The sequence below is a fragment of the Leucopleurus acutus genome (genome assembly GCF_964270905.1).
Source record: "Leucopleurus acutus genome assembly, chromosome: 2".
Taxonomy (NCBI): domain Eukaryota; kingdom Metazoa; phylum Chordata; class Mammalia; order Artiodactyla; family Delphinidae; genus Leucopleurus; species Leucopleurus acutus.
Window position 1 is genome coordinate 148,734,640 of NC_139143.1, and position 23,309 is coordinate 148,757,948.

Sequence of the window (23,309 nt, forward strand, 5' to 3'; positions counted from 1 at the left end):
ATTGCATATGGGGCTGAACTCTGCCTCCTGCGGCTTCTCCCAGGATCCAAGCCATGCCTCTGTGCCCTCTGGTTTGCGGGCAGGCAGAGGCCAACCACAGACAAGCCTCTGCATCCACCTGCTCAGCCCTAGGGCCCTGAGCCAGTGCCTGGGGCTGCTGGCCTGGGGCCTGTCTCACAGATCACAGAGTCTAAAAACTGGCCCAGTTGCCTGTTTGCAATTGGTTCCTTCACCAGTCATTCATCAGGGGTGGGTGCCTTGGTGAAGGAAGCAGAGATCTCCCCGACAGAGTTTACTTTCCAGTGGGAGCTCCACGGTGGGAGATATTACTAGTTAGCAGGATGCTTATTCTTCCTACATGGAACCATTTTTCTCTGAGGATGTAGATTCCCTGTGGCTTTCTTTGGTCTTAGTGAGACTTCTGATTTACAGGAGTGTGTTCGTCTGCTTGTTAGTATGCTTTGCCATAAGAAAACACCTCAGGTTGGGTGGTTTAAACAACAGACATGTATTTCCTCACAGTTGGGGAAGTTGGAAGTCCAAGATCAAGGTGTCTGCAGGTTTGGTTTCTCCTGAGAGCTCTCTCCTTGGCTTGCAGATGGCCACCTTCTCATTTGCTGTGTCCTCACATGGCCTTTTCTCGGTGTGCACACCCCTGGTGTCTTTTCTTCTTACAAGGACTCCAGTCTGGTTGGATCAGGGCCCACCCTATGACCTCATTTAACCTTAATTACCTCCCTGAAGGCCCTATCTCTAAATCCAGTCACCAAGGGGTTTAGGACTTCAAGCTGTGGATTTTAGGGGGACACCATTAAGTACATGATGAGGAGCTCAGCAAGCATCTTTTAGACTTGGAGCTGCGCGTTGTTTGGTGACAGTCAAATGCATTTACCTGCTTGATTGTTCACTGAGGCCCCCCTGGCAGCATCCAGTTTCTCCAGTGAAATTCGATCTCATGGCAGAAGCTACAGTCACCTAGTGAAAGCTAAGGAAGTGGATTTTTGTTTTCTTTTCTCTTTAGGTAGAGACGATCAGAAACATCATTTGTCGTTTTGAATGTCATTTGACAGGGCACAGGAGAGTCTGTACCCAGAACCCTATGCCAGCATCAGTCTGAGTTGCTGCCACCTCTGCTGCTGATCTGGCTCTCCCAAACTCCCTCATTTTCCTAAGGAAAAAGAGGGCCCCAGCCCCTATCCCATACCCAGCTGGATTCTATGCCTTCTCCCTCCCGCCAGATTGCCCTGTGTTTGGGGTCTCTCGATTCATGCGGCTCCCTCTGATTCAAACAGATCCAGGTTCACATTCCTGCTCTATCGCTGCCTGCCTCTGAGGGCTTGGGCAAGTTGCTTTAGTTTTCAAAAGTGTCAAACAGATAGTAGTCTCTCCCTTGAAGAACTTGGCCATGCCTTCAGCTACCATGCACCGTTACACTGTTAGGATTCATGAGACGGCCCCTGGGAAAGCGCCTGGAGTTGTCCACTTTTTCTAGGGACCACACTCTCAATTTCTAGAGACGTGATGGGATTTGCCTGGGGTGTACAGGGCTCAGTGGCAGAGCAGGACCAGGACCACTGCCCGGCTCCACAGGGACACTGAGGGCAAGGGGAGGGGCTGCCTTAGCTGGCATTCGGAGCCCGGAAACCCTAAGGCCTGAGCTGCCCCGTCCCTGCCAGATGCCATTCGAGGTTTTGCTGTTGATTATTCGGGTAACTTCAGTCACAGAACACCACAGCTGTTCTCTTCTGGTGTTGGTTGCTTTAAGCTGGTGCTGTTTTTAAAGCAGCTTCAAACAGATGCTTGCCTGGCTGCCCTTCCCCATCCGTGCCCACTTCTGCCAGGCCCAGGATCATGACCACGCAGGGAACAGCTGTGCACTTATTTTTTTTTAAGCTTCACGAAGTCACAGCTTCAAATCCGATCTTTAAGCCGCTCGGAGCTTTCTGCTGGCAGTGGTGGGCCCAGGATCCCCAGCCCTGGAGATGGGGGCGGGGGTATGTATTTGCTCCTTCTGATTCCACCTGGTGACCATGCTCTGGACAGCAGAGTTCCTGGGAGGGAAGAGAGGTCTCTGGTGAGTGAGGCAGAGAATTGTTCAAGTGTAGTTGAGAACCAAACAGAAGAAGAGCCCCTCCCCCAACCTCCTATCCAGGGAGCACTTCAGGTTAGGTCTACACAGGAGAACTCTACACCTGGGAGGGAGAAGGGGAGCCTGGGTTCTGGTCCCAGCCCTGCTGCTGGTTTGCTGCTTGTGACTGCGGTGAACCCTGTGCCCTCTTGGTAGCGATGGGGTTGGAGCCGGTGCTCTGGGAGGGCTCCGGGCTCTGACTTTCCTTCTCCCCTGTCCTGTCCCCTCCCTTCCACCTCAGGGCTGGAGCGGAGGATGCCACAGCTGCAGGGAGCCCGAGAGGGAGGGGCTGGGGCTACAGGGCCATGCTGGGAAGCAGAGGGACAGGTGATGGTGCCACAACCCCTGGCTGCAAAGAGCCCCAGGACAGCAGTGTTCATGATGGCAGTGCTGATTGCACCATTCACCCTGCTGTCCTCTTCCCAGAGGGCTGTCACGGCATCTGTTTCCTCCCTTGATCCTGGCAGCCTCCCTCTGAGGTAGGGAGGGTTAGTCCTCATTTCACAGGTGAGAAGACTGAGGCTCGGATGGGGACAGGTATGAGGGCACGTGGGGTATCCTAGTCAGACTTTGGGCACATAAGTGGGCCTCCTGTTCTGCCCAGCCAGCTCCTGGGGCTTCTCGGACCCTGAGCTCACTGTCACCTTGCTGGTCTCTTCCCTTCCCAGAGTCCTCTGATGACCGGCAGGCCCTGATATCTCTTTCTGCACTTACTTGTCCCACATTTGGGAGAGGCCCCTTCTAGGAATGCATGTACCACATGTGTGATGATGATAGCATCTTGGCCAGCTGGGTCCTGCCCATCACTGTCCTCACCCTCAGGAGAACCATTCTCCTGTAGCTGGGCTACAGGGAGAGGCCCAGACCACGTTGCTAAGTAAGGTTCACTGAGCTGCGAGTGGCTGAGACCTGAGGGTTAAGAGATGTTAACCCAGGTCTCTTGCTGCCCCACCTGGCCTGCCTGCCTCCAGCTTCACTTTGTACATTCATGACCTTGAAATTCTGCACATTCTCCCCAAGAAACTTTTCCTCAGTTTTTCCTAGGATGACCCCTCACTGTGATTGTGATTCAAACCCCACCCGCTGACGTTCACAGTGGAAAGAACAGATTGCTTGGGGCAAAACATCACATTTTTAGAAATTAAGAAAGATTACAAGAATTAAGAGAGATTTAAGGGACAAGTAAGCAGAATTTAAAACAAACTGGACCTGGTATCCCTCAAAGAGCCATCCTCAGCCTTCTTCCTCCAGAAGTCACTAGAAGGTCACAGGAGGGGGACAGGGCAGACCCGGGGAGGCTTCAGTGGCAGGACGGACAGCACTTGGGCTGGAGAGGGTGGGCTGGAATTAATAAAAGGATGAAATGCGCTCCTTTCTGGCATCCTCCTGGGCACATTCATGTCTCTTGAACCTCTTCCCAGCCTCCTCCTCTTCCTCTCTCTCCCCTTCTCCCTCCACATTCTTCCCTGCTGACTGGGCAACCAGTCCTGGTCTTTCTGCTGCCAGCCCTCAGCCTCCCTCTCTTGCTCTTGGCTTCTCCGCCCCTCGGTCCTCAGGCTCCCCACCGTCCCCTTCCTGGACCTCCCCACTGTGGAGTGCCCATCCTCTCATGACCCCTGTGCACTGTCTTCCAGGTCGCCCAGGCCCCAGGCCACCTATGTGAATGGAGGCCTCCCGGCCACACAGCACATCAAGCAGGAGTCCCTGCCTGACTACCGGGCCATGACGGAAGCTCGCGCACCCCTGTCTGCCCACTGCCGGGCCCCGCCAGCCACGGGCCTGCACACAGACCTGGACCTCTCGGGCCGAGGCCTCGCCAACCCCGCACCTTCCTGCTACCTTCTGGGCAGTGAACCCAGCTCTAGCCTGGGCCCCCCACCTGAGGCCCACCTGCCCGAGGGTGGCCTGAAGCGCTGCTGCCTCTTGGGCCTGCCCCCCGCATCCTCAGCCTCCGCCTCGCCCTGCGCCTCCTCCGACATCACCTCCATCATCCGCTCCTCCCAGACAGCTCTGGTCACCTGCGTAAATGGACTCCGGAGCCCCCCTCTGCCGGGAGACCCGGGGGGCCCTCCCAAGAGGGCCCGGCCCAGCCCTGCGTCCACCGAGAGCCACGAGGGCAGTTTGCAACTTGAAGCCTGCCGGAAGGCCGGCTTCCTGAAGCAGGAGCCCGCGGACGAGTTCTCAGAGCTCTTCGGGCCTCACCAGCAGGGCCTGCCACCCCCCTACCCCCTGTCTCAGCTGCCGCCTGGCCCGGGCCTTGGAGGCCTGGGGCTGGGCCTGGCGGGCAGGGGCGTGGCTGGGCGGCAGGCGTGCCGTTGGGTGGACTGCTGTGCAGCCTACGAGCAGCAGGAGGAGCTGGTGCGGCACATTGAGAAGAGCCACATCGACCAGCGCAAGGGCGAGGACTTCACCTGCTTCTGGGCGGGATGCGTGCGCCGCTACAAGCCCTTCAATGCCCGCTACAAGCTGCTCATCCACATGAGGGTGCACTCGGGTGAGAAGCCCAACAAGTGCATGGTGAGTTCCCACGGCCGCCGGGCTGTGCGCCCGCCACCCCCAGCAGAGCAGCACCCACCTCACTGCCCTGGGAGAGCCCTGCCTAGGCTCCTCACCCTGGGCGCTGGCTGGGATGTGGCCACAGGTCACAGTGGTCAGTGCCCTGTCACTGGGAACCTTGGCAGAGGGCCAGGTACCCCATCCTCCACCCTCCATGGCCTGGTGTCACACACACTCGTTCAGGTGGTGACACATGTGCTCTGAGGTCAAAGCAGCTCGGCCAGCCTTCTCTCTTACATACAAAGGCTCAGTGTCACACCTGCCGATGGCCAGGTGAGTCATGGAGAGTATGCTCTCCCCCAGCACCGGCTCTTCACCTGGAGTCCTTCCCAGGGAGACTCTGGGGCCTCCTGGAGCAGCCACAGGCTTGATTTCCTCCAGGGAGCACCGGGGGCTCACAGGCATTTGGCTTGAGAGCTGTGGGTACCCAGGGTAGGCGTTGGGGTAAGGCCAAGGGTTAGCAGATAAGGGCCTGGATAGCACCTGCAGTGTTCTGGCTGAGGTTGAAACTAAGCTTTCCACGGAGACACACACACACACACACACACACACACACACACACACACACACACACACACACACAATATAGGCACCCAGGCCTCCAGCCCTTCTAAGTGGTCATTTGCATGTTCTGCTCTCACTGTGGTGGAAATCCGTATCAGAGGTTAGAAATTTAGTCTTAGTCCCTGATATCTTTAGCCAAGCCACTGTGCTTACCCACAGGGCCCAGCCAGCCCACCAGGACAGGCGCCTGCCTGGGGTTGGAAGGGCTGATGGAGCCACGAAGGCCCAGCTCCGTCTTCCCAGCTGCTGGGGCTTGGGTACGGCAGAGGAAGGAAGCAGTGTGTCTGGTCTTCAGGGCCAGTGTCGTAGCCAAAGTTGAGTTCTTCCAACACTTGTGTGCTGTCACTGGGCCCATGGAGAACTCAATCTGGGAATGGGTGCAGCTTGGGGAGAGGTGCACCTCTGTCCCTGCTCCAAATGCAGGGCAGCATTTGCAGGACCAGGGAGGGGCAACCAGCGGCATAAACTCCATCCTCCTGGGACCAGATGTTCTCCCTTGGGGCACATCTCCTTGTGGAGCTGTGAGCTGGGTACCCACTGAACCAGCTTATTCAGCTTTGAGGAGGCTGGGTCTTGAGGATGAGAAGGAATTCACTTTGCAGACAAGGGAGGGTCAGGGTTGGCATGCTGGGGTTGTGGGGAGGGGCTGGAGTGAGCAGGCTGAGAAGCTGACTGTATCGTGTGTCTTTGGACTGAGAGTGTGCTGGAGGCAGAACTGGTGGCTGGGCCGATTCCTGGCGACACCCCCATTCCTTTGGGGTGTTGTGACATGTGCCTTGTGGGAGGGCACGCCCCTGCCTGGAAGGAGATGCCCAGCGGACATCGCAGGGTAAGGCTCCTGGACCGCAGACAGTCCTGTCTCTCTCTGAAATCCTGCAGTTGACAGCTGCCAGGCTACAGTTCTCCTTCATGTCTTCTCTCCTGGGGTGATCCCAGTGGTGTATGCAGGGTCCTCGAAGAGGCTGCCTGGCCTGAACCCTGGTGTGGCGTGGTCAGTGGCCTTCTCGCACGCAGGCTCCCGTGTAGAATCGCGGCATCCAGGAGTTTCTGTGTTAGACATGAGGGACCTTGGAGATGATCTAGGCCTTCCCTGTCCATTTTCCACGTTGGGAAATTGATGCCCAGTGAGCGGGTCACAGAGGCTCAGATCACTCAGAGCAGTCTCAGGACCTCTCTGTAGGGTTTCTTCTCTGGGGCCAGCCTGCCAGAATCTCTTTTGGTTCAGCAGATTCCACAGAACACTGGCTTATACCTGGCTCTGGAGACAGACCTGGACCTGCCAAGATCTTTGCCTGAGGGCACTCACAGTCAGAGATGCGTGGGAGATGGGTGTGGAGATGAGTGACAGGGTCTGGGATGGAGTTTGCATCGGCCCAGGGAGGAGAGATCTAAAAGGACTTCATACAGGAGGTGATGTTCAAGCCATGTCTGTACTTACCCATGGCTGCGTTTAATCTTTACAAGAGTCCTGTAAAACCAAGGGTTTTTATAGACGAAGAAACAGACCCCACATTGGGGGTCAGTAGGGTCCAGCTGGCCTTCCACCTGCTGCTGTGAGAACACTTCATCTTGCCTCTTAGGGGGGTTAGGATTGTGGTAATAACACCAGCAAGCAGCTCCTGAGTGCTGACCGTATGCGGGGGCTATTCTAAGCCCATTGTCCTCATACTCCATGTGGTCCTCACAACAACCCTATGGGGCAGATACTATTAGTCCCCATTTTACAGATGAGGAAACTGAGGCTCAGAGAGACGGCATAATTTACCCCAGGCCACACAGCTAGTTAGAGACAGACCATAACAACAATAATAATAGAGGCTAATAATCATGATAGTAATAATAGTATTGATAACAACGATAAAAATAACTTGCCCAGGGTTACACGGCTAGTAACCGTTGGAGTGGAAGTTGAACTCACATCTTTCTAAGCCGTGATGCTCTTGTTTGTGTATATCTTCTCCTGTTAAACTGATTATTCTCTGGGGTCCAGGTACCAGCCCTGCCGGGTGCCATCCTCTGGAGATGGTAGCAGAGAGCTCTGAGCTCCGCCTTGTCCGCAGTGGGGGTGCTCCCCCTTCCTGCAAGGCTGGTGCAGTAGGTAACCCAGGGGAAGGGGCGGGCCCTAACCTGCACCCCAGATAAATACAATCTCCCTTCCCTGTAAAATTATTAATTTCTCATGACAGGCCTCTGCTACCATGTGCTGTAATAGACAAAGGAATTTTGGACCCGGAGCCTCTGGAGAACAGGAAATAGATGAGACACTTTGATTGCAGAGTAAATGGCCCACTAAAATAGCAGTTAATCCTTTTATTATCTTTCCAGCAGCCGTTTCCACAGTTCTTTCATGAGGTAAGCCTTCCCCGCCCCGTCCAACTGTAACACTCCCATCCTCGCAGCTGGTTCACATTTAGCCTGTGGAGCCTCTGCTTCCGCACCGGGCGGGCCTAGAGGTGCCTGGAGGAGCCCAGCTCCCCTCTGTCCAGGCCGTTCATCCTCAGGCTCAGCCGGGGACCCAGGACTCGCCTCACTGGCCCACAGGGGGCACTGCCCGCCCCCCACCCTGCCCTTTCCACAGCCCTTCCACGCCGTCCAGCGGAAGCTCCCTAATCTCTTTGCAATATCCTGTTATGTTTCTTACGTTGTCGGAGTTGTCTTAGCCTTATTATATTTAGGGTTTCATCTGTGTTACGATAGCAAGGTTACGTCCAACCCAAATACTGACGCGACGCCTCGAAGACGTTAACTTTGAAAAGATTACTTTCTTGCTTTCTTAGGTTGGCTCTCTCAGACGGTTGGAATTCTGATTGTCTGAGACTGCAGAAATTAGCAGACTCTGAGTTTGCATTTGTCCACATCGAGAAAAAGACAGGCAGAGGAGAAAGAGGAAAACTTCTTATAACCTTGGGTTTTATGAAATAATCATGACAACAACCCCTGACTTTTGTGAAGAGCTTGACCAAAGCTGTGAGCTCAGCATGAAGGTGTAAAAGGCAGGTGAAAGCCCAAGTCTGGAGTCACACCGACCTCGGGCCCTGCCACTTACCAGCTGTGTGACCTCAGGCAGGTGACTTAACCTTTCTGAACCATAGCATACTCAACTGTAAAACGGGTCCTTTTAGGACCTTTTAGGACTTTTAGGACTGTCGTTTTAGGACTGTCGTTATTAGGATTAAAAGAGATGACATAGGGAACTGCTTAGTTAATTCTCATCTTCCCCAATCACACTCTTCACACTGATGATCTTAGGAGATTCATACATTAGCCCTAGGAGTTAGGACAGGATCTTTGACAGCTAGTTTACAAATGAGGAACCTGAGGCTCAAAAGAACCTGTCAGGAGTGGAACCTGGACTTGAGGTCAGCTAACTGCTGCAGCCTCTGCTGTTGGTGAGGTGGGCAGAGCTATCACATGTGCTGGTGGCCTTGTGGTCAGGTGTCTGCCAGCGATGCAGAGCCCCTGCTCGGTGCCAGACAGTGGCTATTCGGGGTAAGAAGGGAAAGCCAGGGCAGAGGCACAGGGAGGAGGCTCTAGTCCCTGCTCTCCAAGTTCTGATGCACAGCTGGAGCCTTGAGGCTGGACTTAACATCCTGCCTGGGTCCCTCTGGCAGCTGCAGCCGCACTGACCATTGGTCCCCATCCCTCACCCTGCCCAGTCTTTCCTAGGTGCCACTGGACCTGGGACCAGGGATATACCTCAGAGAGAGGCTTGACAGGGGGTCTGGGATAGCATCTTATGGGAAGTCCTGAGGGAGAAGAGACCTAATATATTCTGAGACAGTCTCTCTCCAGCCAGGGATTACCATGCCCATTTTACAGAAGAAGAAACTGACATTCAGAGACGCAATGGCCTGCCCTGTATCACCAGGCACAGCTGCCTGGACCATTCCACTGGCCACACTGCCCTCTACCACCCGCCTTTGCCCAGCTTCTCTATTCAGCAGAGTAGAGTCCTCTGTGTGTCTCACATCACAGTGTGTGGGGTCCCAGGGCATCTGCTCCTTCCGGCCCCCATGTCCTGAGACCAGCCTGGTGGGTTGGGCACATTCCCAGGCCAGCTGACGCCCCTGACTCATCTCAACATCTCAGGCTCATCCCAGGGAATTATCTGGGAGTTCGAGATGTCTGAGCTGGTGGCTTTACCAGTCCATCCTCATCACGTAGGGAGAGGGCATGGGGAAGACAGGTCCTGAGAAGATGGGGGTCTAGGATGGCACAGCAAATGGGGCAGCTTCAGTGGGCGGGGGGGTTCCTGAAGGGGCCGGTAACCAAAAGTTGGGGAAGTTAGACTGTGGGAAAGTGACCCTCATCCTCCCCTTGAGACACTTGCCTCACTGGAGGGGCCGCAGCCTCTCGTGTGTGCCAGGAGTCGGGGGTCCGGAGACAAAGATGATGTGATGTGAGACTACTAGCGCCGTGGGAAGGACTCTGCCCTTGAATCTTGCCATCTTATTGCTGGATGGTGGAGGGAGGGAGGGAAGCCAGCAGCTGAGGACTTGAGCCTTGAGTCAGTCAAGGGGGACAGGAACGTTATTGAAATACTCATTGGGTGTTTTTCAGTATTGAGGGCTTCCACACATGTGTGATCTCAGCACTCAGAACATTCCTGGGGACTGAAATTATCCCCATTTTACAGATGGGGAAAGGATAGTCCAGTTCATGCCCAAGTTCAGGCCCCAAGTGCATCATGGGGTCAAATTTGAACCCAGGTCTCAGCCTGACTCCAAGGACTGTGTGCTAGCCATGACCCCAAGCCACCTCCCAGGCAGAGAATCATCAGTCTGCTTGCAAATGTCGAGAGAATACCCAGATCTGAAACTTATTGGGCAAGCTGACACCGAGCGCCTCCTGTGTGCCAGGCCCTGGTGGGCCGTGGGGTCACAGAAGGGAATCAAAGCCAGCCTGGCCCTGTGGAGCCCTGATGGAGCAGGGAAGCAGATAGACGTCTGCTTTTAACTACTTTTCCCAAGCCAGCGCCCCCATCATCTTGAGAGCCTGCAGGTCCCTGCCCTGCTGACATGGTGGGTCTTTTGTCCTATATGAGAGGAGAGAACACTCATGGGATGAAGAATAAGACATTTTACCTTTTTAAAAATAAATAAGTCACCTGAAAACAGTCTCTGTTTCTGGAGGCTGGGGTTTCTGGTAAGATTAAAAGGCTGCAAAATTGAATATGGTTTTAAACCCCTTGCCCTGGAGGAGCCTGCTGTGCATGAGCCCATAGAGGCCAAGCTGCTCCAACCAGGTCAAGCCCACCCACTTTGGAAACAGGGGCCTGAGCCTCATCTCGTTCTAGGGGTGGGGGTCGGGAGGAAAACCTTTTTGAGCAAAGGCAGCCATCTAGTTTGCATCCAGATATGCCCTCGTTAACAACCCTTACTGAAGTCCCTCCTCTGGGCCTTGGCTTTTGCTGATACCTCTGCCTGGAATGCCTTTCCCAACCCAGCAAACTCCTAGCCATCCCGCACAACCCAGTCCAGTGTCCCCTCCTCGGCACCCCTTTTCTTCGTGTGTCCTGCTCTCCCAGCACATGTCGCCCCATTTATAACAGTGTTCCTGGTATGGCTGAGTGTCTTGGGGACCACATGCTCTTTGGCACCTGGCCTGGCCTTGGAGGCAGAGGAGTTGAGTCTGCTCCCTAGTACAGAGGCTCTGCCCTAGTGGCCATCTACTCTCTCTGCTCCAACACTGTGTGACGTTGCCCAGACACTGCCCTCCAGAGCAATTTCCCATAAAGTTACAAGAATGGAGGGACATTAAAGATGGTCACATCCATCCCTCATCTGGTGCTTGAAGTTTTCCTTCAAGAAAGCCTTAATTCGAAACCTGGCTTTTCTACCTAGCAACCTATGATTGGTGTGCAAGTAACTTGATTTCTGTAAGCCTCTGTTTTCTTACCTGTAAAGTGGAGGGAATAGAACTGTTGTGAGGCTTCGATGAGGTACTATACATGAGATGTTGCGTACTGCCTGGCACACAGTGAGTGCACAACAAATGGTCTGACTGCTCTGGGCACTTTGCATTAGGAAAGGAGAAGAGGGAGGGTCTAAAAAGCATAGGGGCCATGCAGTCATGAGCATCCCCAAAGGAACAGAAAAGGCTGTTGTAAGTCCCAGCTCTGCCGTGGATGTGACCTTGGATGGGTCACTTGGCTATGCTGAGCCTCAGTTTCCTGAACTGTGAAATGGGATTAATGCCTAGCACTCTGTGTTCCTTGGGTGCTCAGCAGATGCTAATGCCCTTTCCCCTCTTGAAGCCAAGGTTCCAGCTCTACAGATCTTGGCTTACACTGGATGCCTTCCTATCTCCCCCAGTTTTTAAAAATCAAACTCAGGGACCTTCATAAGGAGAGGCTTTCTGGGAACTCCAGCTTTGCATTCAACTCAGAGCCCTGAGGGCCCCCTCTCACCACTGTCCAGAGGGGGAAACTGAGGCCACAGTTGGAAAAGGCTTGCCTGGGAAAGAGGAGAGGAAGGAGACAGGTGGAGCTGGAGACTCATCCCAGCTCTGCTGCTCACTGACTGTGCCACCTTGGACAAGTCACTTCACTCCTGAGCCTCCGTTAATGTATCTATAAAATAGGGCTTCTGATGCTCACCCCAGAAGAGTCTCTGTGAGGGGTGGATACCTGTGGTCCACAAACTGCAGAGAGCTCTGCAGAGGGGATCAAGTTGAGTCCCCATCTCCCAGTCCAGTGCTCCGGCCTGTAACCCGGCCCCAGAGTACACAATCACCCTCATAGGCGTGTCCCTCCCAGATGGGTTTCCCATCGGGCACAGAACCTTTTAGCCACATGCTCCCCAAATGCAGTGCTTGGCCTTTAGGCCTCTGTCTGCAGCTCTTCTAGCTTCCTCCTTCTCTGCTTCACAGTGCCCCCGTACGTTCCCCCTCGCCCTTCTACCTCTATCCCCCATCCCTCCTACTCCCATTCACTTCCCCATCCCTACCTCATCTCCATCCCTGGCTCCCCGCCCTCCATCTTATTTGAATTCTGAGCCAGAGTTTGGTGGGCCAGGGTGGACCAGTGGCTAAAGGTATAGGATAACTGTTGGGGTTCAAATCTCTGCTCTGACCCTTAACCAGCCGTGAGACCTCAAACACGTCACGTGGTCTCTTTGAGCCTCAGTTTCCTGTCTGTGTAAAGGGAGAGTGTTGTGAGAATTAAATGAGATCATGTATGTGGAGCACTTACCTCATACCTGGCAAAATACTCCATGCTTGAAAACAGGAGCCCTTGTTCCTTTTTTTTTTTTTTTTGAGTCATCAAACCCGAGCTCTCATAGAGATGAGAATTCCTGGGAGCACCAAACTTGAGGGTACAGGAACACTGGCCAAGTTTTGTGAACGCCACACTGCTTTATGGAATATGAAAAAAATTAAGGATAAAAAAAACACAGCCCTCTGAATTGAATTTAAAATAATAAAAGGAGAGAAAGCTTTTGAATTTAATGTAAATGGAATTGAAATGATTCTCTTATTGGACTGAGAAAGTCAGATAAAATCAACAGTGACTTGAAGAAAGTGTCCAGAACATGTTTTCTAAGAGGGACATCCTGGAAATGGTAAACTTCATGATTGAGCGTCAATAGGCTCTGTCTCCACAGGATGGCAGATGGGTTATCTGAGCCAACTTCATGCACCTCACTTGGCCTGCTGCAGTGACTGACCTCATCCGTTAAAGGGGTGACGGGCCACACCAGCGCTATGGCCTCAGTCACCTCCAAGACCCGGGACACTCAGCTTACCTGCTCCCCTCCCTCGGGAGAGTGCCTTGGGCTCAGCTGTGCTGTCTCCCCCCTCACTTCTGCCACCTTTTCAACACAGCTTTATTGACACCCATACTGTGCCAGGTTTGATGCTAGAAGCAGGAGGTGCAGCATCAAATGAGGAATGGTCTGGTGCCGCAGGAATTAACCAAATGCTGCAGAGGCACAGAGGAGGGAGAAGGCTTCCCCCAGGATGTCATGAGAGCTGGGCTTTGAAGGGAGGGTAGGAGCTTTCCAGGTGCAGACCATGAGGAAAGGCATTTCAAGAAAGGGAACAGCATATAAAAGATGAGACAGTCTTGGCCGTTGAGGGGAGCATAGGAAGCCTCTTGTGCTTGGAGTGTGTTCCGTGCATGGGGGCTGGGAGTAGAAATGGCAGTTGGAATTGAACCTTATAGGGCCTTGAAGTCCAGTATGAAGAGCTTGGACTCTGTTCTGAGGGCAAGGGAGAGAATGGTGGAAGGGTTCTGAGCAGGAGAGTGACACGATCAGCATTAACATTTAGAATGTTGGTCGTGTGGTGGGTGCGTGCAAGGGGGAGCAGCAGTAGGCAGATGAGGACGCAGAGGCCCAGGAAGGAGCCTTCTTCCCGGGTCCACCAGAGCAGACAGCAGCACCTGGCTGCCAGCCAAGGCCTGGGCACCACGGGCCAGGCCAGCTCAGCCCAGCGAGCCATGCTGAGCGCAGTGTCTGTACCTGATTGGGTACCGGGGCTCAGTCCCCCTTTGGAAACAGCATCCAGCACATTTACCAGTGGGAAATGGGAAAGGCATTTCCCATAATGTGGCTCCGTAAAGTTTGCACAACTGTTCTTTGTTTTCCGTCCATCCCCACAATAAATCTTCCTCCACTGCCAGGACTGGGGCCTCCGTGGTCTGTAAGTGATTACAGCGCTGACTTGTGCAGTGCTGCCCCTTCAAGATGCATTCTTCTGACGTGGGTAATGATAAAATGAGAGTCCATCACTGAGACTCATGGCCTTGCAAGTGGCCATTTCCAAACAGCTGGGAGGTGGCCGCCTGATGGAGGACAGCCTGCTCTTGCCTCCTGCACGTACCCCCCAAGCCTCCCTTGATAAGTCTGCCACGTTGGGAGCATGAGCCTTGGAGAGCAGAGAGAGTGGTACTCCTGGGCTGTGTGTTTCTTGGGGAGATCGGTCTCTGCTGGGCATGGAGGACGGCAAGTGCCCTGTGAGCGTTCAGCTGATGTTCCATGAGCCAGCCTCTTTGTTGTACTGAGCCAGAAAGTGTAGGGTTTTCGAGCTGAAAGTAACATTTGTAGCTTCCCAGGGCATGACCAGGCCCTGGGGTGCAGTTTTGATGGGTGTAGTTCCTTCGCTCAGGGAATGCACAGGGCAGTGGCAGGATCCCTGTTTTATAATAGGCTCGCAGAAATCCACGGAGGGGAAGCTACCTGGCTGGGTGTCACATCTGGGACTCCACCTCCTGTCCCTGGCTCCATGCTCAGTCATCTTCCCACTGCCCACAACTGCCTTCTGCTCCTCTATTTAACAAGTCTGTGCTCCCCAGAATCTGCTGATGAATCCCTCATTTGGGGAGTCAGTTTGGCCTATGGGGTCATTTCTGACCAGGTTTAGTTGCCAAGGAACATGATAGCAATTGGAAGTCAAGAGAGTTTGGCCCCAGGAAGAAAAATGAGTCTGCTGTGCCTCCAATACTTCCCCAAGATCCCACCCCCCACTGACTGCTCCCATTGCTTCTCCCCAAGCATCCAGGACCTGAGGAGGTGGCCTCGTGGAGGCCACAAGTCCGAATGCCTGTGTTTGCACTTTTGCTGTTTGCTGCTGTGGGAACTGAGGCACGTAGAGAGGGTTTGGCTTATTGAGATCACGGAGCAAAAGAACCAAAGCTCAGGTCCCTTGCCTTCCAGTGCAGTGCTCGTCCTGCTGTGCAGAGCCGCAAAGTCTGTTGAGTACCTACTATGTGCCAGGCCCCGTGTTGAGAGCTGACTTGCATTGCCTCCACCTGTACCATCACTGCCTCCCAAATTCTGGAGAACGCTGGCTTGTGTTGTGTTCACACTGGGGAAGAACCTTCCAGGGAATCTCTGATGCTGCTCCCAAGCCCTGCAGCACCTTTTGACAAATGGGGACTCGAGGCTCAGGGTGGGGAGGCAACCCCCCTGGAGGTCACGCAGAGGAGATGGCTGGCAGCTTGTGCAGTCCACACGTGTCAGAATCACCTTCCCTCCCAGCAGGATCGGGTTCAGGCAGCACTGTCCAGCAGGCTCCAGGGAGGCTGTAATCAGCGGTGGGTTTCAGACATCACAGCTCTTTACGTGCATTAGAAAAGCACGATGATTGATTGCCGTGGGTGTTAGGCCCAGAGGAAGCCTGGCTTGTGCAAAGGCCCACACGGGTGTGCACCAAGAAGAGTCTGCAGCTCCTCTACCCAGCCCCACCCCTTCTTCATGCACACGGAGCCACCTGGACTTGGGCCTCAGTTTCTTCATGTGTGTGACAAGGACTTTGATCAGTCCCAAGCCCTTAGGTTTCCTGACCCTGACTCCCGCAGTCTGGGTAGAGACAGCGTGGGCCAGGGCTCAGCGCTCGGTTCCCTCCCCAGCTCTGCATCAGACTGCCTTATGGCTCTGGGAGAGTCACCAGACCCTATGGGGCCTCCGTTTTCTCATCCATAAAATGAAAGGACTCCAGAATCCCTAAGATGCTTTGAACTCAGACAGTTACCTTTCCACATTCCTGGCAGGGCCCTAGGGGAGGAGGAAAGAGGTGAAGGACAAGGAAGGGGCAGGTGTGGGCCTCTGCTGAGCTCTCTGACCTCAGTTCCTTCCATACTCCTCTCTTGCTCTGCTCCAGCCACACTGGCTCCTGGCTGTTCCTCACACATGCCAGCTTCATTCCCACCTCAGGCTCTGCATGGCTCTTCCCTCCATCCAGAAATCTCTTGCTCCAGCCCCACCTCCCTTCACTCAGGCCCATGGAGAGCTTTCATGGAGGTCCATGTCACCTCCTCCAGGAGGCCTTCCCTGACCACCTGTCCAATGTAGTATCTTCATCCACTCTCTGCCCCTCATACTACCCAACACTGTGTGTTTGTCTCTTATCTGTTCCCTCCACTCAACCGTAAGCTCCATAAAGTCTAGATCCTTTTATGTTTTGTTCCCTGTTACGTTTCCAGGGTCTTGAACAGTATGTGATTGACAACTGTTTCCTGAATGAATGCGATTGAGTGAAAAGGGGGCGAGCCGGACTCAGTGATGGGCAGAAGTGATGGAGTGTGCTGGGAAGGGCCCAGGCTGAGAATCAGGAGTCTTGTCTTGTAAAGTGAAGGTTTTTGCAGCAAACTCACAGGGCCGTGGTGAGGACTGCATGGGTTGCTGTCTGAGGGGCATTTCTGGGATAGGCTAGATGGGTAGTGTGCCCAGGGGGCCCAGCCAAGCACCCGGTGTACAGTGTTAGTTCACTCCTCCTACCCCATCCCCGCCTTGATTTCCCTCCCTCCTTAATCTGCAATATGAGGGTAAAGGAGAGTCTGCACCCCAAGTCCTCCAGCTCATGGAATGTCAGACCCAGACAAGAGCTTAGGAACCATCAGCTTGGAAACCATCTGGCTCAATCCTGTTTGTGGATTTGGAAACTGAGGCCTAGAGAGGAGGAGTTCTTGTCCACATTCCCACGCTTGGAGAGAAATTTACAATCAAGCCCTCCACAGAGTAGAAGCTCTGTAATTAGCTGCTGCTGCTGCTGCAGCTGTTTATCGTTAATTCAGTCTCCACAGATCCTGTTTTTATGACCATGGGCACAGAGATAGAGTAAGAGTACAATTTTGCATTAATTGACAACAAAAGGACTATTATAGCCAAGAATGCAGCAGAGGAAATGATTAAACTACCCCAAAGCAGCTACTTTAAAGTGTGAGGAAGGAGGGAAAGTGGCATTTTTTTAGGTACGTGCTCTTCTCCAGATAGCAGATTAAGCCCTTTGTTTTCTCAGTGAATCTTTCGATGTTGGCATTACTGTCCCATTTTATAGATGAGGAGACTGAGGCTCAGAGAAGTTAAGTGCTGGGGTTCCAATCCCCGGCCACCCACTGCTCCAGGATGTCCTCTGTGTCAGCATGTTTTTCTGTAATTGATCATGAGCTGATCACTCCCTGTTTTCATTGAGCTCAGCCCAGAGAATGCCTGTCAAGACATCTTAATTAGTTCCTGTGACTCCTCGAAAACAATCCCATGTAATCTGGACTTTGCATGGATCCTTGCACTTAACCTACACTGTTCGGGGGTGGGGTTTGCTTTATCCAGAATTAACACCACGAGCCCAAGGCATCCTCTGCCCCACTTCCCTGGCTTCTTGTGCAGGGAGACAGTGACCTCACAGGTTAGGGGAGGCGTGCAGGGGTCAGAGGAAGGGAGGGGTTCGGGGGCAGCTACCTGGGGCTCCATCCCTGAGACCAGGTGAGAGAACCAGGTCGGGATGGAGGCCTCTGTGGCCCATGCCTATGTACACGGGGCAGGAGAGAGAATGTGGGGAGGTACCACAGCCAGTAAGAGTTGGAGTTGGGATTCGAATCCAGGGAAGCCTGAAGGCATAACTGCTCCTCAGGAAGAACTGACCCCTACCTGCAAGGCTTCTGGAATCCAGTTCTGATCCCTTATTCACCATGATGCTGGCTAGGCAAACTATTTCCTTGTTCTGGTCTCAATTTCCTTCTGTTTAGTGGGAATGATAATCCTGCTTCATCTGCTGGAGATTGTTTACTGCCCGTCATCCCATGTCATCCTCACAACCATTGCCCCATCTTCTCAGGGAGGACACTGGGACCTGGTGAGGCAGGGTGACCAGTGAAGGGTGCCCAGGGCCACACGGTGCATCCGCGGTAATGCCCGGGGTCACACGGCGTGTCAGTGGTGATGCCCAGGGCAGGCTATCCCCCTGCCGCCCCTCTCCTCTGTGTTCCATTGCTGCTTGTACCCCAGGTGGGATGGTGGTATTTGTCAGGCCAGCTCTGCTCCCGCTGTGGCCCCCGCAGTGAGCCCAGCTTGTGAGCTGGGGAAGACGAGGTGTGGTCCTGAGCCAAGCAGAACAGAGGATCTGCGGCCCGCAGTCAACACCTCTGTCAGGAAGTTCGCGGCTCGTGCCTTCCAAGTGCCAGCCCTTTCATTGTCTCCACGCTGTGAACCCAGGAAGGTTTGTCCTGACAACTGGTTGGCAAACTCAGCCAGGGGAAACGCCTCCACCCCGCAGCCAGGAGGTGGTTTCGGCCTTTCAGGAGCTCTCTGAGGTGCTTACTACTGGGTATAAATTAGATTCACCTGGCAAGGCCCCACTTCCCACTAGAATCTTCATGAAAATGCTCCCTTTGGATCCTGTCAGAGAGGGAAGTGTGGAGGAGGCCTGGGTTCCCTGGAAGCCAGCAGGTGGAAAGTAGAAGCTTCCGGGACTCATTGGTGAGATGCGTAAAGCGAGCAGGGGCTCATCATGACATTTGCTGACCCCAGCACTTTTGGCTTCAGCCTCTTCCTCCATAAAAAATACTAAAAATTACATTTTATGACAGCATTGGTTTAAAGACAACATATTAATTTTATGTATTAAAACATTTTCTTTGACCTAAAAGTTCCTTTTTTCTTCTAATTAGAAATTAAATTCAAACATTTTCAAGGGCTCCTAAAAGTACTGTAGACTCTATGTACTGTGTATGCTGTGCCTGGTGGACAAGGCAACCCAAAAGCAAGGCCTGCAGAGGCTGGGAGCACTTGAGGTGCAGTCCAGGCCTTGCCTCCCCCTCCCCTTCTCTAGACTTCAGTTTCATCCTCTGTGAAGAAAAATGAGTGGAGGAAACACTGGAAAATCCTGCTGTGATGTTCTACTATGTCCCATTCTGTTCTAGTCCATTTTATTCCTGATCATTGAGTTCTTGTCTTTCATTAAGAATTCACGGGTATTTACTACAAAAGATCTATATGCAGCTAAACTGACATAGAGAAAAGGACATAAATATGTGAAAAACCTAAGCTCACTTAGTTACTGCGATTGAACCCTATATTTACTGGAGCTTCCTGGAAGCCAAGGCAAAGAAGGCAAGTTGTTGAATTGTAGAATTCTTATTGTCTGGGAAAGGAAGAAGAGCAGCCAGCTTGTGTGTTGGGGCCAGTTGTGTCTGGATATCAAATCTTTATGAGGCCTGATGAGAGTCACACAAGTTGATTGCTGGAGGAAGGCTGTACGAATGGTTGATGATGATACAGAGTCACTGAACAAAGCCATAGACCTTGTTTTCACAAATAACTTTGCTAATGTTCTTTGAGAAAAGCCAGGGCCAAGTAATACTGGCAATGAAGGAACCTCACCCGTGTCTTATAGTCTATGTTATATTCTTAGTCTGTTCGTACAGCAGCCCTCTGAGGTAGCTGTCATTATTCTCACTTTACAGATGAGGAAACTGAGGCTCAGAGAAGTTAAGTGACTTGACCCCGATCACTCAGTGGGAGCTGACTTCTATAGCAAGTGGCCTCTCTCTACAGACTTCACGGGTCAGTCTGTTACTTGGGGCAGACTCGGCCCCTTGCCCAAGGAGCTCATAGCCTAGTGGACTCTGCAGATCTTAAAAAGAAGAGGGCGACACCGTGATACGTGCCTTGAGGGGTGCTCAGGGGTGATGGGGCCTAGTAGAGGGAGCATCTGTCAGCCAGGACCTAGGGTGGAGGAGGGGACCAGAATGACATCATGGAGGAGATGAGATAGGGCACTAGCGTGGGCAATGAAGCCTGGATCTGGGTGGTGGCAGAAGGGAGAGAAGCAGCTGCCTGCTAAGTTTCTAACTTACAAGCAGCAGAAACCAGCTCTGGCCATAATGAGCCCTGCATCCCCTCCCTCCCCACCCCCTAGAATTTATTGGCAGGCCCTGTGACCACAGACCATTTGTCTAAGGAAAGAGGAGCAGGCTTTGAGGACAGGCAGGATCCCAGGACCCCAGGGGCCTAGAAGCAGGGAACCTAGACCTGCTTCTCCAGACAGCAGACTATCCAGACACCACACTGGGGTCCTCAGCCTCTGTGCTCTCGCTCCAGGGCCAAAGCTGTAGCAGGGCATCCCACTGACCAGGCCTGTCTTGGGTTCCCCCCACCCAGGTTGACGGGGGTTGCCCCCCCTCCTTTGTGGGAGGCATAAATGTCCTCCCTATTCACACCTTCACTTCCCACACTGAAGGATTCTTTAACATGGGGAAACTGGGCAACCAATCAAACTGGCACATCTGCAGCTACAGAAATGATTGGATCTGAGAGGTATTCAGGAGAGACAGTCGACAGAAAGGGATGGGAAGCCTGTTACATGTGGGGTTAGAGGAGGAGCTCAGGTTGGTGCTCCACTCTCCCGCCTGCGTTCATTGTGTGGACATGAGTACAAGCCCTGGCAGCACGAGGGAGGAAGGTGTGAGTTGGTTTCAGGTGTGCTGAGTAGGGAGGTGCCTGCCAGAGGGCCCCAGGGGGCTAGAGATGTGGGAGTCTGGGGCTCTGGAGATGGGGGTCATCAGCCTAGAGGTGGGCCTGAGAGCATAAGGGGCTGGAGGATCTGGTCAGGGAGATGGGTGGGGGCCGGGGACTGGAGAGAGCCATCACCCTCCTGACTGTGCTTGCCCGTGTCTCCAAGAAGAGATAGCAGGCCAGCAGGCTGGGATGCCTCCTCCTGCTGGGATAACAGAGGGCCCTGACGAAGTCCTCCTGTGCGGTGGCTCCTGCACCATCTCCAGGGGCCCAGGCTGGCACAAGGGCCAGCTCAGAGCAGCCTCTGAGCGCGTGCAGCTGTGCTTGTGTGTGTTCATTCATTTACCACCACGCGCCTGCTCTGTGCTCTGCCTCGTCCTGCCCTGGAGAAGCTCGCCATCTAGACTCTGGGGGCCAGTCTTTGAACCCGAGTTACAAAATGCCACGATGAATCCCCTGGAGGAAAATAAATGGGAACTCAGAGAAGAGGATTTAATACCAGGTGGGGAGGCCTCCAGGGAGAAGGTAGGTAAGAGTTATCCAGGTGCAAAAGGAGGGGAAGGGTGTCCCAAGGAGAGGAACAGCATAAGAAAAGCCTGGAGGTGAGAGTTTCGAATGGCTCAGTGATGGAGTGATGGGGAGAGTGATGGAGAGGTGAACAGGGGTGGTGACAGAGGACCTTGTGTGTCCGATGGAGGAGCTCGGGCTCTGTCCACAGGGCTGCAGAGACCCGAGGGTGAGTTAGAGCAGGAGGGGCCTGAGGTGCATGTGAACATAGATGTGTGTGTGCTTCCTTTGCCTCTCAAGGGCCAGCATGCACACAGTCATGCCATCAACTAAAATCTCTGCCCAGCTCGTGTTAATTAACAGGTAATGACTTAATTCTAGAGGCTTGTCTAAGAACGGAGTTAGTGCCTTTGGTTGCAGTTTCCCAGGTCTCAATGACCCCTTTCCTCCAGATTTATATAGGCTGCTGGAGAGCACTGCACTTGCAAGTAGTTTTCCAACTTGGCCCAAGAATCCTCTGTGCTGGGCCAGGGTGTCCAGTGAGGGCCCCTGACAAGATATCAGGTCCCGAGGGGGGCCACCACTCTGCCCCTGGACTGATCACACTGTTTATGGAGAGGCTCCCTCTCAGGGAGCCCAGGGTTTGGGCCGGCTGAACGTACCCCCTCCAGCGGGCCTGTGGTCAAACCCTGGCTGAACTCGGTCCTCCTCTTCTTAGACATATTCACATGGCTAGGTGGGGATCACAGCGCCCCTTGTTAATGGTACGGCCGGAAGCACGAATGCGGCTTGGACACAAGGGCAAAGTAGGTCTGCTTCCTTTACCCGTATTCGGGACCACCAGACATTGGGACCTCACCAGCCTCCCGACCAGAGGAGGAGTGGGGGGCTGCCTCCCAGAGCGAACCCCCAAGGGCAGCTGTGCTGTGTGTCATTGGGAGAGTGACTTTACCTTTCTGAAGCTTCCATTTCCTCATCTGTAAAACGGCATTTAGGTGGATGTCCCAGAAGCAGACCCTGAGAGGAAGATTTGTGTACAAGTGATCTCCCAGGGGGGGCCGGGGGTGAGGGTCTGCCACAAGTGGGGGTAACGATGCCTGTCTTCCAGGGTGGGAAGGGGGGTCATTCATTCATTCCACACTCTTATTTAGTCTTTGAAATATGCCCGGCATTGAGTGAAGTGCTGGGGACAGAGGTGAATGGGACCTGGGAGAAAGGCAGGCTGGGTGGAGAAGCTTCAGGGGAAGCTGACCAAAGGCCCGGTGACATCTGGGAAAACTGAGGCTCAGAGTTGCGCTCCACCAGGGCCTCACCCAGCGTGACCTTGGAGCAGCTCAGAGCCAGGACCACAGAAGTGGATGTCAGAAGTGCAGACGGTCTCGCTCGCTGGGTGAGGCCCTGCTGGGGTCGCAGCGTCCTGCTGTCCGGAGCGCCTGGAGTGGACTGCAGGGGCGGTGTGGGGAGCAGCGGGGTCTCTGTTTGCACAAGCTAACCAGCCTGCGGCAGTTGCTGCTCTAACTGTCATTGTACTGCAATTTGTGCGACAATTTGTACGGCATGGAAGGGAGCAGAGATTATGCCCTGAATGTCTGTTTATGTCATCTCTGAAAATACCCCTCAGATGCCAGGCTTGCTGAACAACCAACGGGCGACCTGTGGTCTCCGGCATCAGCCTGAGCTGCCCCCCAGGGACGTGTCCAGGGTAAATCAAGTCCAATTATAGGAAAGCACAGAGCCCTCCCCCACAAGGGGCTCTGACCCTGGCTCCCCAGCTTCTGGAGTTCTGAGAGCCCACGCTTATGTGTGTTTGCCTGTCTCTGGGTGCCTGTCACCAGGTCTCTATGTGCTTGTGGGGTGTGTGTGTGCACGCACGTGCGTGCGTGCACCCTCGCAGGCCTGTGTGTTAGTGTCTGTGTGCATGTTTGTGTTGTTGAATGTGTCCCCAAGGGCCAGGGTGTTGTGTGTGTTCCTCTGAGTGGGTTGATTTGTAAGTGTGTATCTGGGGTGTGTGTCTGCACATCTCTGTGTGTCCATGCAGCATATGTCTGTGAATGTGGGTTCTACAAGCCTGAGGAAGGTGTCATTCCTCCTGGTCAGGGTGGTCAGGGGAAGCACCACTGAGAAGTGCAGACTGGATTTGGACCCTGGCAAGCGTGTACAAATGGGGTGTGCAGGCGCTTCTCCTCCCCACTGTTCTTCCCCTGTTCTCAAAACTTGGAGGGAGGCAGCTGCCAGGAAGCACGTTGAGCCCAGTACCAGGAAGGACTTTATAGCACGCAGGACTTTCCCCAGTGGAGGGAAGCGTGGGAGCAGAGGCTAGC

General features: G+C 53.7%; 1 protein-coding gene across 3 annotated transcripts in view; it reads left to right on the top strand.

Moving 5' to 3' along the window:
- GLIS1 (GLIS family zinc finger 1) overlaps window positions 1–23,309 on the top strand; it is a gene marked incomplete at both ends in the record, with an annotated part of 229,254 nt that overhangs the window by 141,531 nt on the left and 64,414 nt on the right. For 2 of the 3 annotated variants that reach the window (XM_082832337.1, XM_082832336.1), the window contains one exon: window positions 3,763–4,645. In XM_082832337.1, the coding sequence (XP_082688463.1) occupies window positions 3,763–4,645 (883 nt within the window). Of the gene's footprint in view, window positions 1–3,762; window positions 4,646–7,576; window positions 7,601–23,309 lie in introns of all 3 variants that reach the window. The other variant, XM_082832335.1, reaches the window with a different exon arrangement.